Source organism: Accipiter gentilis, chromosome 1 (assembly GCF_929443795.1).
Source record: "Accipiter gentilis chromosome 1, bAccGen1.1, whole genome shotgun sequence".
NCBI classification, from domain to species: domain Eukaryota; kingdom Metazoa; phylum Chordata; class Aves; order Accipitriformes; family Accipitridae; genus Astur; species Astur gentilis.
The window spans coordinates 6,619,372-6,637,880 of record NC_064880.1 but is presented as its reverse complement, the minus strand read 5'-3'; the positions used below and the strand labels follow the sequence as shown (position 1 = coordinate 6,637,880).

Here is an 18,509-nt window from a genome sequence, read left to right as displayed (position 1 = left end):
TGGTTGTTGATGAGAGTCCTCATCAACAGGCTGCAGGGGGTCCGTCCTCCTGTCGTCGGGAGGAAATAAAATTGCTTGGAAAGCAGCAGCTTAACCAGAAATCAGAATTTTGTTTAATGAAGAGGTCAGGGAACTTGGAAGATACATGTACTTGCAAAAATGCAGGCTTTTTTTTTTTTTTTTTTTTTTTTTTTACTTCTTATAAGCAAATACAACTGCATCTTTCCCACTTCAACATAAAACTTGGATTTTCATTCCATCACACAGATCCGTAATTTGAAAACCCAGTAAATTAAATGCTGTAACACGATCTTCCTTTTTAACGTCTTTGAAACTTCTTCAAAAATCTTCCACCGCTGCTTCAATCTGGTCCCTGACAGGGACCTGGGACCAGACAAAATACTGGGACCTGACAAGACATGAAAATACTCACTACAGTGCAAGAGGTTCAAAACACTGTATAAAATTAGGTTCTTTTCTTGCCTAAATCCTTCAGTTTTGTAATAGTTCCAGTGTGCCCACTTTCAAAGTCTTTTCTGAAAACTACCTTCAAGTACAAGTTTAATACACAGTTGTAACAGGTTTCTCATAGTAGAATTAAAGACCTGTTTGCCAGTTCTCCATTCCAGAAAGAATATTAGTAAGTCTCATAGCTTTTGTGGAAGTTTAAAATTTGTATTTTTAAAATCTGTATCTCTGCTGTAGCTGTAGAATAAATGCCATTCCAAAATACCCTTTTTCAATCTAAGGCCTCAGAAATAACTACTAGATTTAGTTTCTCTTGAGGTAGAATAGAATAGTTCAGCTGGAAGTACAGCGATCATCTAGTCCAACAGTATGTTCTCACGGCATGAAAGAAAAAAGTTATGCCTACTATATGACTTCACTCAAATGTAACTCAGACACCATATTGCAAATTCTGGTTGAATACAGACACCACAATTGTCGGTTAAGTCACACACATAAAATATAATTATGGGAAATGGGATCCTAAAGATTGACTTCCAAAACCAAAAGACTCCACTTGATTCAAAGAAAACCTCTACTAATTTTCTGTAAGAGGTGGCTGGATGTTCAGCATCGCGCAAGAAGTGAAGGACAACAGGATTTTCTGGTTCTGAGGTTTGAGTCTATTCCACGCTTTACAGATTATGCTATGCAATCATCCAGAGAGAGTCCTTTTCCTGAGGTCAATAGGCATGAGCTATCTGGCATATCTGACATGGATCTTCTCTAATATTCACTGGAACATAGAGAAAAATATTTTGGGGTTGTGGTTAACCTCAAAAATGAGGTCAGAATCAATCAGGAAACTATATTAAATCAACCAGGACACAAAGATGACAAACTTTGCCAATAAAAGGAACTTATTTCCTACTCTAAGATAACAACTAATCTAGATTTTCTGTTCTAAAATAAAATAAACTATGTACAGCTAATGAGATGCTACTGTTTAGACAGTTGTAATCTAGTAAAAAAAGCTCCTGTAAAAGGTTTCACTCCTCCATGTACTTAAGGTTGATTTGAGAAGTTTGGTCCAATAACAAGCAAAAGCAAACTGTAATAATAAAAGAAATATCCATGAGGATGAGGGAAAGTATGTCCATGAAGATAGGGGATAGGAAATAAAATGGATAATTCATTAGCATCGAATGAATGATAATTTAACTCCAGTTAATTATCTCCAGTAAATTAACTCCAGAAGAGCTAGTCACAGACATGTTCTTGACAGGTGGCATACTGAACCCAAATTATCATCACAAGAAGTCTCAGCAGATAAATCGATGGGATAAAGTTAGAAAAATGTTCCTTTTCAAATCTAGTAAAGGTCTCTCTGGGGTATCACACAAGAAAGGGAGGAGTTGGCCATTCAGTTTAAAAGAAAAAGCATTCAAATTTTTTTTAAACTGCAAAGATCATCCTTTGACTCCCAAAGCTGACAAGATTAAAAACCTCTAAAGCATCAGTCTCTATATTCGTCTGAAATTTCAAGTCTCTGCAGGAATGCTACATTTAAGATAATGTTTATTTCAGAAGATACGATGTTGTTTGGCTAATTTTATTAGTCAATCAGTATATGATTTGCAATTTCCTTTAACTGGTTTTCATCCCCGCATCTTGAATACCCAGAGGAAACTTCTCTTCTTCTGAAAGTAAGTCTTGAAGCAAATTGTCCTCGTTTTCCACTGAGCTCTTAATTTCAGTTTCTTTTTTCAAGGGGTTTTCTTCTTTTGAAAGGGGAATTTCTTCCCTTGTTGGGGAATAATAGGGAGCGTTTCCATAATCCATGCTAGTTGAACTAGTCTGTTCTGGCAACTGGGAACTGCAGTCTGGACTACATACTTTAACAATACAAGTCACATTCACCTGCGTTCCTCCGTTACCAGAATGTTCTGTCAAATAAACAGAAAACACATTAAACATGGAAGAATGAAACCCAGAAAAGGACAGTTGGATTCTTTATCCAGTTCTTTGACTTAAAAGTTAAAATAGACACTAAATATCTTCTTGCTCCACTTAATTTAGGCAAGCTCGTGGAGTTGGTTCTGTAACATTTTAGGGTTTTTTTGGTACCATAAAATCCATGTGTCATCCCAGAAATAAAAAAGCCATAAAATGAATACAGAGCCCTGGATAACAGCCAACTTCCTATCCATCTGTTGGCATTTCAGATGCTTTTGATTATGTTCTTTTCTTACTGCTCCTTTTGGCTCTTACACTCACAGGTAACTGCCTACCATCACACTGATCTGCCTAGTCTGCAAATAACTCTTTCTCCATTGAGGACACTCTTTACTATCTCAGGCTGACAACTTAAAACAATCGCTTTTTCTTTTCAAAAGTTACTAAATACTCTCTCTGCTGAACAAGAGTCTGATCTTTTACCCTACCACGTAAACTTCTTCTAAAAAGACTCATAATTGATAATCAAAATCCAAGAGGTTCTGGATCATTCTGATACATTCTTACCTGAACTCGCAGAGTTGTGTCTGTCTCCGCTGTAAAGCTTACAACCTTCTGCAGCTGAATGTTGCTGCTGAAATCCTTCTGTTTCTTTCTTTTCATTGTTCTTGTTACTTCTCACACTGACTCTTGCAGATCCAGTTGGATTATTCAGGGAGCTACTGCTGGATTCAGAAGTTTCCAAGAGATGCTGTTCCTCCTGTTCAGAACTGCTGGAGTTTTGCGATCCTGTACTTCTTACTTTTTTGTCACACTGCTTTTCTGTAGGGGAAAAAGGCTGGAAGATTTGCAGAGAAATGCAAAACATTAGTCTTTTTAGAAAACACTAAAAAAGAACCAGTCAGTACTTAGGCAGCTAAAGAAACCACAGATAATTGCCATTTGCGTAGTGATTGCATAGTAAGTAAAATTCGTACCAGATCATTAGGCATTCAACAAAATGAACCTGTCTCCTGAAGGCACCTACAGTACTTCACTGATTACCTAGGGAACAAAGGCTCAAAAATCTGGTCTTCTGAACCACACCTCTGTTTTATTGCTAATACAGCCTAACATAAAGCGAGGGTGGTACATTATGTGAGTTATGTAAGGTACATCTTGCCATCTAGCTTGGGGACCAAACCATCCTATTCTCACTCCAGTTGTCTTTCTGCTGTGCAGTTTTCTGCTACTTGTAATTAGGTAAGATTGCATGATTTCTATATAACTTTTAAAGAAATGGAAAAGATGGAAAGAAAGGAGTGACACTCACCGAATCTGCTTCTGTTCTTGTTGGAGAGTATACAAGGGCTGCAAGTGAGGAAAGACAGTTCATTAGCACCCAAATTTGTTTCAGTTGCAAAAGCTGCTCTCTTAACTTGTCTGAGTGATATCCTCTGCTCCTGGAATAAACTCGAAATGTACATTTATTACACCTACACCTAATACTACATTAGTTGAAAGCTACAGTATATTAATTTTGTAAGGTGACAAATTTAGCCAGCAAGCAAAGAGGACCCTCTGCATGAATTAATAATTTTTCTAGTATAGTGTCAGTGAGAAAAGGTATGGATGACAATAAACTATGGTCATGACTGTTTAATGATAACATTTTATAATGTCTAATATTTAAATGATGAAGTACAAAATATTTAACAAGCTCGAGAAGGAGCACAACTGTTGTACAGTTGTCCAACTGCACTAGGATGTTGTATGTTTAGACAATTATCTAAAATCTGAGGAACAAGAGAGATTTGAATGGGACATTTGCCTCACTGCACCCCTGTATTGAGATTAATTTCACCCCATGTGATTTAATAACAATATTTTAACTCTAAATATATACAGAATTCCTGGAGTATTTTTTTAATTCTATTTTTCTGTAACCGCAAAGCTTATGTGATCAAGCTTATCTGCATGAGTTTTCTCTTAGTCACTCTTCTATTGACCTTTGAACCTTTTTGCCAATTTCACCTCAATGTGAGGAGAGGAATGGTGTCAAAAGCTCCTCAGGGTTTCAAGAAGCTATAGGTTGCCGGCTAGTGAGGCAGAAACCTGTAAATCATCTCCTTGTCCCCTTGAAAAAAACGTAAATTAACTCATGCATTATTAGACAACAAAGAACCTCCACATTAGTGATATTTCATCCATGTCCAGCCACAAGAAAAGCTTCAAAGAGAGCTAGCATCTTCTAAGACACTAACGTCAGTCAACCACTAGGCTCAACTTGGAAGGAAGTAAGATGACACTTTTCCCAATATTTACATATCTGCTTGTTTTCACTTCATGAATCTTACCTTTTTTTTTGGAGACTAAACAATACCCCAAAATACTGATTATCAGGACCAATAACAATGGACCTGCTACTGATCCTGAAAATAAATAAAAAAGATAAATTATTTAGCAGGTTGATCTGATGAAGGACATAATTAGAAAGAGGTAGTTTTGTAGTTTCTGTTCATGGCTACAAAAACTAAATTTACAAGTATCAGTTGTGCCTGACATTGACATTTGATGCCTCTATTGTCAGATACCAAGGTCTCATTTCAGTCTCCACCTCTTCATAAAATTGAATTTTCCTGTCCTGAAAAGTGAGGACAGACTTTTGGCCTCAGTCACAAAAGACATCTCTTTAGGCTAGCAACAGTTTGTTAAATACAAGGCCAGACAGTTTAGAAAGCTCCTACACATATATGCCTTCTGGATAGGTTGTGAACAGGAGAGAATACATGTGCACTTCTGCATGCTATAAGGACTTCCCATCGTAGGAAAGGCTGCCAGAAGTCTCCAAAGACCTCTCACCAGGAGGTTTATGAAGAAATCAAGTTTGCCTAGTCCAGAATCTAAGATACAACCTTCTCCCAGCTCCTTCATAGTAGCAATTCTCAGGAAATGCCTTGTATAATCTAGTTTGGGACTTTTTAGAAATCTTTCTAGAATTACAAGGACTGTAGAATGCACTAGGGTAGCACAGATACATAGGTAAATATTATACAACTCACTACAAACATTGTCATACTGAATTAATTCAGGTCTTCTGAGGTTCTGTTTGGGTACAGGTCTTGGAAAGAAACTGAGAACTAAATAAAAACTTGCTTCCTAGCCAGACAAAAATTACTTTAAACGAGTTAGTAGCTCACCGATTATGTGAGACATTTCAGGTACAGAGTTTAAAACGACAGGTCGAGTTATTATTTCAGGTTTGCTGGAAGCCGAGCTTTGGGTCAGGAGCAGGTTCAAAATAGTGTGAGGTAGAACTGTGGCAACTGCTGTTCCTGAGTCACTGCAAACAGTGTCATTCATTCTGTTTCCCGGAATAGCCACTGATTTACAACTGCAAGAAACAAAAAGAGAAGTTAGGAAAGAAAGCAACCCTGTGCACAGTTAAGGTTGCCATTAGACAGAAACACTGGCTTACACCGTATGTGGTATACAGCTGGTATCGTAAGATTCCTCATGCGAAAAAGTGCCAGGAGGACAAGGTTTACATTCTGTATCTGTGCTATCTGTCCCTTTAAACAAATAGAAAAACTCCAGTTAGTCATCTAGTGAGAAACAAGAATGAATAATCAAGGTCTGCAGTACAGATCCTGGAAGTGATACAGAGGCAGTACCCAAAATACAGTCTTTAACTGTCATATAAGAGATTAATTTGAAACACCCAACCCGAACACAAATCAGAAGATTAATCGGCTGTTAGTTTGGTGCCCTTGATAGTCCATCTTTCTCAAAGACTGTAAAAATCCACAAAAAGGCTAAAATGTGGTACTGCAGACAAAGTTGAGCTTTTTCACTAGTCCCTGACAGATTGACCCCGATTCCATTCTGTTGGAGTTTTGTATATTTTCAAATGATTCTTAATTTCTTAGAAATACTCAGTGTTCCACCTCTTTGAATATTATTTATCATCTTGAGACAGCAACATTAGCAGAGTGGTGAATTTCATCATCTAATAAAAACAGATTAATTCTGCAGGACAGCATAGAGTCATCATTATTTACTGTAACCAAAATTCAACCTGAAGCCCTGTTTCAACAATGTAAGGAGGAATTAAGTGGTCTCGAATCTGAGTCACTTGTATAGAATAAATCACACAGTAGAGCAAAACAAAGGAAGATTAAGTTGGATTGGGGAACTTTCTGATATAGGGTAGTAAATTAATGCAACATGTTGTCCCTTTGGTTATGCCTCTTGAGAATACTGTTGCTGTAGTTACTGCCTACTTGCTAAGATAATACTTGCACTAAAAAGAATGCTTAACTGTAGGGAATTAAAGGACTATATTCCTGTAATTTACTGAGTTGGAGGCAGATTCAGAAATATTTATGGACTATTAATGCAAAAAATAACCCTCTTCATACAGTAAAACTATTTTGTGTGTAGAGTGTTCAGAATTAAATTACCTCTTCTGGAAACTCGGTAACCTTTTCCACATTTTTTATGCACTTTACATATTTTGCAAGAGTCATATATTTTTGAAATGCAGTACTCATTGGGTGGGCAGCTACAGATTCTGTCCTGTGACGTAGTGCATGTTTGATTCTGCACAAATCCTGTTTTTAAAACAAGAATAAAGCAAGATGTCATTAGCAACATTTAAAATCATAGCCCGCAATGTTTCAGCTGAATATGAGGTGATGTTCACATACCACAAACTGAAGACAATTTTGCAGCTTCTGGCTAGTATACCATCATAAAACAAATACCTTATATGCCCCAACATCTACATTTTCAGAAGAGTTTCCTCTCTCTCTCTCTAGGAAAGCAGAAATTTGCATTTGTAGAATGCACACTTGAAACTCTGTATCTGCAGTTGCATTATATTGTATTGTAACCATAAATATGCACATTTGTGTTACCTGTGTTCACCACTGTGGTATCTGGGGGCCATACTAAGATTTGTAGTCTATGCAGATCATGCAACTGTATTTAAAGTGATTGGAGACCTTATTACAGACATTTTCATACTGTAATTAACCAGCTTTGTAGGATTATCTATTTAGATGAGATCAAAGGTCCTTTGAACAACTTAGACTGTATCCTTAAAACTTATTTGCCAGTGAGTCAAGTAGATAATTTTCTACACCAGTTTCCATTAGAAGTGATGGGCAACAGTATGACTGAATTGTTAATGCACATGATCTATTAGACCAACGTACAGATATTGGTCCAATGTACTACCTTACAAACTGTTAAGCTGCTTTAACAAACTGAACCAGTGTGCTCTCACTGACTATGCTGCTTTGCAAAAGAAATAAAAATAATATAAGAAAACTGGTGTTTGATGTTGTCAGTTCAGCAGACAAACTGAGAAATGACTGGATGCTGGAAATGTAATTTATCCATTTAACCCTATGTAAATCAGGTCTTAAGCTCCCTTGGCTGGAGACTATAAGCAGGAAGTTATTCTACCGTGACATTTGGATCTATTTTAGTGATGCAGTGCCTTAGTTTCCAAGAATAAAAGATTGGTGTCACATTTTTAGGACTTAGGGAGAAAAAGGGGCAGGGGCCCCTGCAAGACTTTTCCCTGATTCCTCTACCCAAATCTTGTGAGGACCAAAAGCATGAGAATGGGACTATACAAGTGATAGACAAAACCTCCCAGTTTTCTTAGGAGAAAAGACTACGTTAAACCAAGCGTACTCTTTGAGCACGCTGTTAAACTCACAAAGGCCTCTTTAATAATTCAAGCCTACCTTTCCTGCAGGGTGGTGAGCAGGCAAAGCACTGAGGAGACCGATTCCAGATTGCTGTATATGTGTTAGGTCTACAGGGACTGCACTTTGTGTCCGCAGTGTGACTGCAGCTCTCTGCCTTATATTGACCTATTAAAAAAAAACAAAAACCAAAACCCAAACAAAACAAAACAGAGAAAACATCTCATTGGAAAAGAACACTAGGAATTGTTTAAGGTAAGGTTCATTCTTAGCTGTAGAAACACCTTCCCTTCATTGCCACTATCAGGTTGGTAACATATACCAAGTAAGTATTGATTTAAAGGACAACTGCGAGTATATACAGAGAAACTCTGATTTCTTTTACATTATTCATGTTTGACCCCTATTCCTACATTCAGTTCAGTGAATTCCAGCTATGTTCAAAACAAGGCAGCCTCAACCCTGAACAAAACCCCTCAGCATATACTTAGATGCAGCTACCACAGCGCATAAACCAAACTTTTTACCCTCATAGAAGCTGTGTTTTGTGGTGAAACACAGGATGGTGTTTCGGGCCATACGTCAGGCATGTGCTAGAATGACGTTTCTGGATGAGGCCCTTACTACCGTTACAGGCACCAAGTGAAGAAGGCATAATAAGGTATTACCACAAACAGACCTAAATTAGAATTTCACTGCTTGTCACTACTGAAGGGACATGAGCTCACCCTTTTTCCTTCACGTTTTCAGCCAGCCCTAAGATGATCAGCCAGCCCTAAGAGATCAAACCAACAAGTTTCTAAAGCTACTGACATTCCAGACAAAATCAAAAGCTATCAAAGGTAGTTTCTCCAATGCTTCTCACCAACAACACGGTTCAGTGCAGTGGTGGAAATAAGTAAATATGAGCTCCAACATATCCATTTTGGAGAAAGGAAAACACCTCAGTTGCCATTTCCCCCTTAAGATGATGATTAAAGTCAATGTCTCATATCCTGTACAGAAATATCCTGGAAAATATACTCAGAAAGCAGGAGTAACACTGAGAGTCTTTGGAGCTGCATGGAGAATCTTTGTTCTCCAAAAGAAGGGACCCTGGAGGTGAACCACAGGAATTCTTTCCAAAGACTTTGTTTTATCATGTACTTACTTGAAGCTTAAAATTCTGCCTCCTACATCCTGCTAATGATTTAGGCTTCAATTTTTGATAAATTATAGTAAAAAAATTCAAATTCATCATAAGAAAAATAAAGATTTTATACTTCCTACAACTTGTCCAGTTTGTTATTCTGAAAAATTAAACTTAAGGAGAAATAGACTGAACAGTACATACCACAACAGAAAAAGGTTTTACCTATGAATTATCTTTCATTCGTTGTGTTTTTAACAAAGGAAGTTTGACAGATCTACCTAGACATTTTCGGTTAATTCAATCAACTGTGGCTGCTTCAGCATATACTGATTTCCTGCTTAAACTTCCGGATGTCTATGATTGCAACTCAGCATTTCTGGAGACAGATTTTGTTTGCTCAGCATGTAATGAGAAAAAAAGGCAGTTTTTTGCTGGGTTAATATAATAATACAATGACAACTTGTTAAAAAAACTCTATTATTAAAATATCCAAATGGCACTACTACCTCCCCCCAAAAACCGAACCTACACACCCACCTTTCTGCAGTTGACAATTTTTGCTAGCAAAAGATCACTAATAATTATCACTAGAGTGTAAGACATGACAACTCAAAGCAGACAGTTTCTGTGGTCTTGTACTCAGTCTCTGATAGTGGTCTGCAGTGTCTGATTTACAGTAAAAGACAACAAAACTCCCTTAATGAGCAATTATAGATCAACCTGTCCAATGGAAAGCCCCTTATATAAGTGATATTATCAAAGTACAGAAACTAAGCTCTACCTCATGCCCTGTTTTACAATATATTTGTTATTAGTGGGCTGGGTCTGACACGTATTCTCTAATTTTTATAATTCCCTTAGTGAGCTGTTGCTCCCTGCTCAATGTTCACTTAAAAATACTTCAATACTTTAAACACCACGCAAAGCTGTGCTTACAAGAGCTCAGCACAAAACTGTGCTTACAAGAGCTCATCAGCCCACCTCCTGATAAGCCCCAGCCAGGTTAACCTTGTAAGAGAATTCCAATGGTGATGAACAATGTGTCTTTTTTGCAGATATTTTTACAGTCTTGTCATTATATCATTTAAATGTTGCTAATGACATCTTGCTTTATTCTTGTTTTAAAAACAGGATTTGTGCAGAATCAAACATGCACTAAGTCACAGGACAGAATCTGTAGCTGCCCACCCAGTGACAGCATTTTGTCATCTTCCAGCTAGAGTGCATTACAACAGCAAAAATGCAATGCTCTTCAGATGTATAAATAAACAAAATGTACTACGCTCATCTGAAAATTGACTGAATTTGGCTGTGTAAAGCAATAGCTTGAATTACAACCTACCTGGAGGGCACTGGCTGCAACATTTATTAAGTCCTTCTTCGTAGAATTCAGTGCTGGGATCTTTACATTGTCCAAACTGTGGTGTATAGGGCAGTGAATATTCCTAGGAGAAATTAATGGGATATCATGACTCACAAGTCCATTCTGACCCTAAAGTAGACATTCAAAAGAGACAAAGACTTAAAGATCAGTGCAGTTATAACCACCTTCCTTCCCAAGGCACTGATGTAGGCCTGATGAAACAGAAAGCAGCAGATGCCAAAAAGATGAAGGAGAATGCACATCTTATAAGCTACTTGAGACCATTTAGAGGTTACTCTGTTTTTCAAAGATCTGTCACAATGAACAAAGTGAGTTCTCCAGGTTTTATGTTCAAAAGAATGCAATGGAACTATGGGATTAGCATCACACCTGGTCACTACTGCACCCCCCAAACCAAAGGGCTAAGTACCTATTCTCAGTTGCCATGATTCAAACAACCTTTAACAAAACACCAGTGAAACTTGAATTCTTACTGTTGATTTGTGGGGAGAAGCATCTTCTGCAAAGTGGCTATGTTAAAAATGATACCTTCTTACTCAGTAGGTCAACTTCCTATACACATTTAGAGCCCTATTTGGAAATGAAAAGATTGACTTTGCTACTTATTAATTCCTTCAGGCCTCTCGAGCTGGTGGAAGATGGAGCTGTGGGTCTAGCACTACTGCAATGCTTGAAGGAATCTTTCTGTTTTCATCAGTGGGTGCAAAGGACATAGGACACTAAGCTCAATTCTCTATTGTGCTTACGTTCATTTCATCCTTGCTTACACCCGTGCAATATCCAGCTAAGATAAACCATCCCGTCAGTCAAAGAACCTGTACCATTAGAACTGTTTCACCAAAGGAAAGGAAAAAAGGCTTTTATCATTCCAGATACTTTGTGATTCCTTTCTGAATGAGAAAGGCCTTGATGTTTTGAAAATGATGTCTCCAAAAACTGCACTGCTGCTTCTGAAAAGGAGCAACTGTCTACAAGACTTAAATGAAAATAAAAAACCTACCTCATATGGCAGGTCAAATGCATAAGAAAGTCATGAAATACAGTGCACCTAATTTTCAACTCACACCAGTCAGCACAGCTCAATGACTTCAATGAACAAGTGTCAAAATATTTGAGGACCTGCCGTCTGTTTTCAAAGGGAAAAATATACTCACTCAAAAGAAAAAGGCTAATGTTAGGTAGTACAAGCGTAGGAGTTTCCTGCTAGATCAGAAAGATGCTGTTCAAAAAGTATGTGACACTGCTTAGTTTTCTGCAGTCTGAAGAGATTGCTCCATGTGTAATCTACACATATTTAGAGAAGTACTTTAAAGTATTATTAAAAAGAGAAATCAAAACAGGAACAAACTCTTTGGAGGCTGGTAATGAAAACATCCTTCCTTCTTACTGAAAAAACATGTTGATTATCTATTGTGTCTTCATATTACTGACAAAGTAGACTAAAACTTCCCATCCTCAACAATTGCTTAAAGGGAACCCAATATTTTCTCATACAGCTTATCATGAAATATTTACCTCTTATCTAGCTGCATAGCAGAAACAGGATTTCACCCATCCACTCAACAGTCAGTGTCAAAAAGAACCTTTCCTGAGAATGTGAAGGCAGAGAAAGGCCTTCTTAAGTTTCAGTATTCATTGCAGAAAAGAAAAAAGGAAAGCAAACTATTTAAGTAGAAGTTTCACCACTCCCATTTGAAACACTGTGAAAACTGGTAACACTGACCGGACATCAGGACAATTCTGATGTCTTCTGATCAGTCAGTTGAGTTAAAGATTCAAAACCAGGGAGACTGAGGATGGGTTTCACCAATACCATTCCCATTCTCTCATAGCCAGATCAATGAGAAACAGTCAAGTTGCAAACTAAAGAACAAACTTGTAAAGATGCTTTTAACAGGCTAGAAACTGTGATGGGGTGGGGAAGGATGACAAAAAAAAAAAAAGATTCTCCATCTTAAACACTAGAGTAGGTGAAGTAAGAAACAACTGCTGAGCACAAGCTGCATTTTTCAAACGCTGCTCTTTGTCTTTTGATGAGAAGAAAGCCAGTTTTGCAGGAACCATGCTGCAGCCTCAAATATCTCCAAAACCTACTTTGGCCTCCATTTTTGCTTTCCAGTTAAGAGGGCTTATTTAAAGGGTGCTTGCACAAGGATTGAAGACTTTAAAGCAAAACAAGGAGGCTGGCTTCAACATTCAGTTTCATCATTATTAATAAGAATAATAACCATAATAATTAAAAAATAAAAACAAGGCTTTTCAATACCTTCTAGGTTCAGTAATAACTGTTAATGCTGGACTTGGTATTATACCCTCATAGGATGGGCCACAATAAACCACACCATTTGCAAATGTGAGCTGACACTAAACTCTGATAAAGGAGAAGAAAAGGGCTCTGCTCTCATCAGAAGTCATTTAACTTATTTTCTTGTTTATTAAAAGAAGAAAGATCAAGTGTTGTCATCACATTTTTGTAGTCACTATGATCAACTTCATTAAAACAAGCACTTGAGTCTTTTTAAAACATAAAACTTCACTGCAAGAGCAGACACAGGAAAAAAAAAAGGAGCAAATATAATAAACAGCATCACAAATTATCCTGCTGGTGAGTCTTCCTGGCAAAAAATGTTCTTATCTCATCCTCTGTATTGTCTGTTGTAAATACTGCCCTGCAAGTTAAAGACACAGGAAAACCTCTTGGTTGATGGGTTCACATCTGTGTCTTTTAAGTTGTGCTTGAAAGGATATCTCTACTGTCTGATACAATCTCCCTGAAATTTTATCTGATGAGCTGTGGCTCTCAATGACATACAATTGACAATTTCTTGCCAACTGTCCTCAAAGAACATTATGGGAAACTAAAAGGGACTTGTAACTCCCCTAAGTACAATTTATATACACACATGAGCTCAGCTTTGTTTGCACTGGAAGGATGCCATTAATTCTAGTAGTTACTTCCAATGTAAACTAGCTTAATCAAAGCTGTCAAGGCCAGCAGTCAAATCTGCTACTTTGTAGGAAGTGTAGGCCTCTTACTAGGTATAAAATTCCTGGATTTCTTGGCTACAAGAAGACCACACTTTTTCTAGCCATCTCGCCAATTTTAAGGTCCAAGCTGGGCAGCACAATATTTGTACCTAGCATCCAGATCCATTGGCTGCTTTGGGCTGAAAGACTGATGAGTAGGGGTCAGATTCTATTCCACGATCTTTGTATTTTGTTACTGTTTGTATCTCTCCTAAGTCCTTATTTTGTCTTCTGCTTTTACTGTGATTCAATTTTCTGTAAGCAGATTGTGTGAAGGAAAATTAACCTGATGTTGCATCTTTTGCATTATAGCCTTAGAAATTCTCAGATTAGTTAGTAGCGTCTCATGGCAGCAGACTTTTAAGATATTTATACAGACAAAATGAAGACTTTGGAAGACTTCTTTTAATTTGACAGGTACAAGTAGAAGTAAAATGCCTCATCTATCTAGCAGCAGAGGCACAAACATTATTAAACATGAAATTTAGTCTAGCTCTATGCACATCAAATTAAGCAATATATTCTGGCACAGAAATGGGTAAACCATGCTTGCCTTTGACTACCCAAATCACCAGGGAGATTTTTGCAATGCCTGTGTATTAAGCAATAACGAAGACGCAAAAAGTCAATGACTCAAGACTCTCTCTCCAGAGTCCCCGCACTGTTTGAATAATTTTCCCATCTGCACTACAGACATCCAGTAGATAGGTTACCTAATTTGTCACTGGAGAGGAGCGGGCTAACAGCAGTCTCCATACCAATTGAGAGGTTAGTACAGACTCTTCTAAATACGTATGCACAAGCACAATTGTTTCCAAGATTCCCAATACCCTACCCACTGGAAGACAAAACTAGCAGAGAACATGCCTGTATATCATGATTTTTCAGGCCTGCAGCTGTTGTCTGTGCTGTGTGGAGCAGCACAAGGGAAGGGAAAGGGCCTGCAGGCTGTCCCCTCCCACAGAGTCATACAGATGCCAGCCACAACTGAGACCCTCATGTCTGTACCAGAGCTGAGCCCGAGTCATGAACTACTGAACAAGATTTGGATACAGACTTCTGTCAAATTAGAAGGGCTTGATCCAATGCACCAACCTGGCTCTACCTATTGGCGAGGAAGTCCAGGTCTCAACTACTCACAGCGTGTCACAATATAGTACATTCCCTATGTGCTGAATATTAATTATAATGAACCTAATTTCCTTCAATTCCTGCCTTACAGCTTGTTCCTATATTCTTGGACTTTATATGTAATTAAATTTAAGTATCTTCAATAATAGAAATAAAATATGTTAATATAATGGATGAATATATATATTAATCCATTCACATAACATTCATTTTCACTCAAGGAGGCCATTTAAACAAAGATATTTAAGCATATATTTCAATCCTAACTGACATGCCTACATTTTTATTGGTCTCTTTTTCATACAGTTATCTTCTTCAAACTTAAGCTGTCAAACAAAGGAGTCTGAACAGGAACTACGTCTGGCGTGTAATGTTCTTTACGCATATGAAACCACAATGAAGTCACCAAGGACTCTGATGTAAAAATCTGTTGCTATGGAAAGGACTTGAAATCGTTTGCTGAGCTACCAAACCTGCTGAAGACAGGAAAAAACATAATTCTGTTTAAAATATTTAAACTGGTAATTTACAAAAGTATTTCTGTTGAAGATTAGTTATCAGATAACAGCAAGTCTCGCCAAAATCAGCTAGAGTTGTATCAGGCTGCACCAACTATACTCAAACCATAAAGCTTCTTTAAAGCTGCTTTCCTGCAAATATCTAAAATTACGGGTCCATTATGTGAATCTGTATTTGGAAAAACATACACATTTTCAGGAATACCAGCTCTTCTGTTTCAAAACTTCAGGCTTATGTATCCGAAAGTTGGTCTGTTTTCCCAAAAGTTGTCCTAATAAAAGATACTATCCACTAAATCAAGATCTGACACTTACAGTAACAGGCACTGTCAAAGCTGACGGGTCTTAAAAGCTACAGTTTCCCTGTGGAAATCAAAGATACTCGGGCAAACAAGGCGTGAAAGCAAGAGGAATAACAGATTGCAGGCCTGAGAGGCAGGAGGACAGGTTGTATCCTCACCACTTGTCAGAGAAGGGCAGGTGATGAGCAAGTTCCCAAGAAAGGATTGGCAAGTCAGGATTGGCCACATTAGGTTTGACCTTACGTGCAGACATCCTAGAAGATGCATCTAGGGGAGACAGGGTGATACCTAACATTGAGAACAGAGCAGGAAATGAGAAGTTATGTGAGCCCTAAGTGTAAAGATGGTAGATGAAGAACCTCCCCAAGATGCCCCAGGTATACCAGTCAAACACCCTGCCGGAGGGTATAACTGTCTTCTATCTAGGCCAAATGCCAGAATTGGCATTTCTCTAATATTTTGAAACAAATTATTTTCCTGGGATGATGTTGCTTGTATCACAGATGACTTTTGCAATGCTCTGTTAAGACTGTCATCATGAACTTTGATGCAACAACCACAGGTGTGGATATGTACAACAACAAAGCTGCAGGTCACCCACAGCCCTCCTAGCCCTGACCATAAAAAAAGCATGGACATCTGAGCAGTCTGCTTAGTTTTATTTTGGGATTTTTCCAAAAGATTTCCTTTATGCTCATCCTTTTGCAGTTCAGAGTATGTGCATGGTTATCCACACACCTTCCACGTACCTACAACCGCTCAGGAGCATTCAGAGGATGACCTTCTCTGCATACATCAGCAAAACTAAACTGCAGAGCACACTGCACTGCTTTGCAAAGGACAGTTATTTAGGTTTGAGGCTATTGAGAAAGTTTCTATTAAAAATATCTAGTGACTAAATTGTTCAAAATGGCAAAAATTATGTTCAATTCCTGTATGTAACACTGGGACTGAGGCTAGAAGCTTTCAGGTAATTTCACCTGAATGAGAAAAAAACCAGGAAATAGCATCACTCAAGAGCTATCGCTTTGCCAGTTTCTCTCCCTCAAAAATCAAGTAAGTTTTCTTTAACTGATCACTTTTAAAAATTGATACAAGAGGCAGGTTTTTTCCAGCTCTGTGGGAGATGTGGTATTTCTGAAACTCCTAGTTTTGTTTTTTTAATTTATATATGGACTTTTCTTTGGTTTGTCACAATGCAAAAAGTGATGCTGAAAGTTGCCTTCATGATTTCCATCAGTATATTTAGGGTGAGAGGAGAGTTAATTCCTTTCAAATCAAAACCCTTTGTTCAGCAAGAAGCATGACAAAACTTTACACTTAAATTTTGGTGGTAAGGTCTGCCAGAATCCTGAGACTCTCCCTTCTTTATCTGCTCTACCCTATCTGCTCCGAGATGTTCAGTAAATCAGGTTCAAAATAGTATCACCTTATAAACCAGAGCTGAATTCAAAATGAGCAAGAAGAAGTTAAAAGGATTAATTTCAAGAATTAATTATCAACCCACTATAGCACCTGGTACTCCTTAAAAGACCATTATGTAATTCCAGGTTCAATATACACTCTGACATCCTCATGTGGTTTCACTGAATCTTTATCTTATCAAGGCTAAATTAATATGATTAAACAAACATGTAAACAACATCCACATCCCATTAAAAAGCAATGACCTGGACATCTCAGCAGCATTTCCGTATTTATCGTCACAATTCAGGACACTTTAAAATCAGGTTGAAAAGTGCTATCAATATACCAGTATAGCATACACACAAAGTCAAATAGACCCCATCAAGCCCTTTGGTTTAAACAGTTAAAAGCATTCACTGCCAAATAGTGGTACAGCTGGATATAGAAGAGAACAGTCACAGCTGCATCACATCAGGTCTTAGATGTAAATTAAAGGGCTTTTCTGTGTAAATAGGGAATAGTTTCAGGGATCCAGCAGAGCACAACAAGCACTTCCTGTTTAAACAACGGTGTAAAATACATACAGATTTACACTCTGCACTTGCCAGGACCTTCACAGTTTCTGCAAATATTCAAACAAGCATGAAAAATCAACACATTTCCAATGAAAATCCAGGAAAAACGATTAGTCATTGCTTTGGGAAGCCAGGAAATAACAACGACATAGCCAAAGGGAGCAGGACGAGCTTTGAAGAAGTCTAGAAGTGGGACTCGAGGCCCCTGTAGAGCTCGCACCGAGTTCAGTACAAGCAGAGGGAGACCGGTTACTCAAGGGACTTGCAAGCGTGACAGCAGAACGATGCCCATTTGCCTTACACCTTGCACGACACGAGGTGCACTCCCGCCCTGCAACCAATGCAGCGACAAAGGCCGCTCGGTACCGCAGAGTGGCGGGCGGACGGGCCTCCCGCCTCCCCCCCCCCGGCCCCGTACAGGCTCCCCGCACTCACCCGGCCGCCCGCGGCGTGGAGGAGCGCGGCGAGGAGCGCCCAGCGCGGCCCCATCCCGCCGCCGAGTGAGGGCGCGGGGCGGAGCGGAGCGGAGCTGGCGGCCGCCCGGGCCCCGGGAGGTCGAGGCGGGGAGGGGGGGGGCACCGCCCCGGGGCGGGCGGCAGCGCGGAGCTGCCTTAGTGGTCCGCCTCACCAGGGTTGCCCAGGCTGGATGACGGTGTTGGCTGCTGGCCGGACAGGAAAGTTACTCTAGGTATCTTAGAAGGGACTCTCCGCGGGTGTAAAGGGTCTCTCGAGTCGTGTTTATGCTCCATTAGCCCCAAAGTGTGAACTTGCCTTTTGCAGCGTTCTAGCATTCTGCGATACCCACCGTTCCGCCACGCCACGTTTCACTCGTGTCTCGTACGCGCTGCCGGGATGGTATAGAGAGACCTTAATGTGAATTCAGACCTGCTCTGCTCTTGAGAAAAAACTCCAGCCGACTAATAGCTTCCTA

At 38.9% G+C, this 18,509-nt stretch overlaps 1 protein-coding gene across 5 annotated transcripts; it reads right to left on the bottom strand.

The window, feature by feature from the left end:
• Window positions 1-58: 58 nt before the first annotated feature.
• On the bottom strand, window positions 59-18,096 carry TNFRSF1B (TNF receptor superfamily member 1B). 5 transcript variants are annotated; one of them, XM_049811141.1, is made up of 10 exons: window positions 18,014-18,096; window positions 10,577-10,679; window positions 8,142-8,270; window positions 6,846-6,995; window positions 5,861-5,954; window positions 5,583-5,776; window positions 4,740-4,814; window positions 3,716-3,753; window positions 2,971-3,241; window positions 59-409 (listed from the first exon to the last, which is right to left on the bottom strand). In XM_049811141.1, exons 1-10 carry the CDS (start codon window positions 18,065-18,067, stop codon window positions 252-254), a joined length of 1,266 nt encoding a protein of 421 aa, XP_049667098.1. In that variant the 5' UTR covers window positions 18,068-18,096; the 3' UTR covers window positions 59-251. The 5 variants fall into 5 exon arrangements, with proteins under 5 accessions (XP_049667098.1, XP_049667070.1, XP_049667078.1 ...); XM_049811113.1 differs by lacking the exon at window positions 59-409 and adding an exon at window positions 2,044-2,393; XM_049811121.1 differs by lacking the exons at window positions 59-409; window positions 18,014-18,096 and adding exons at window positions 2,044-2,393; window positions 12,134-12,184 and having other exon boundaries at window positions 5,863-5,954.
• Between the last annotated feature and the right edge of the window lie 413 nt (window positions 18,097-18,509).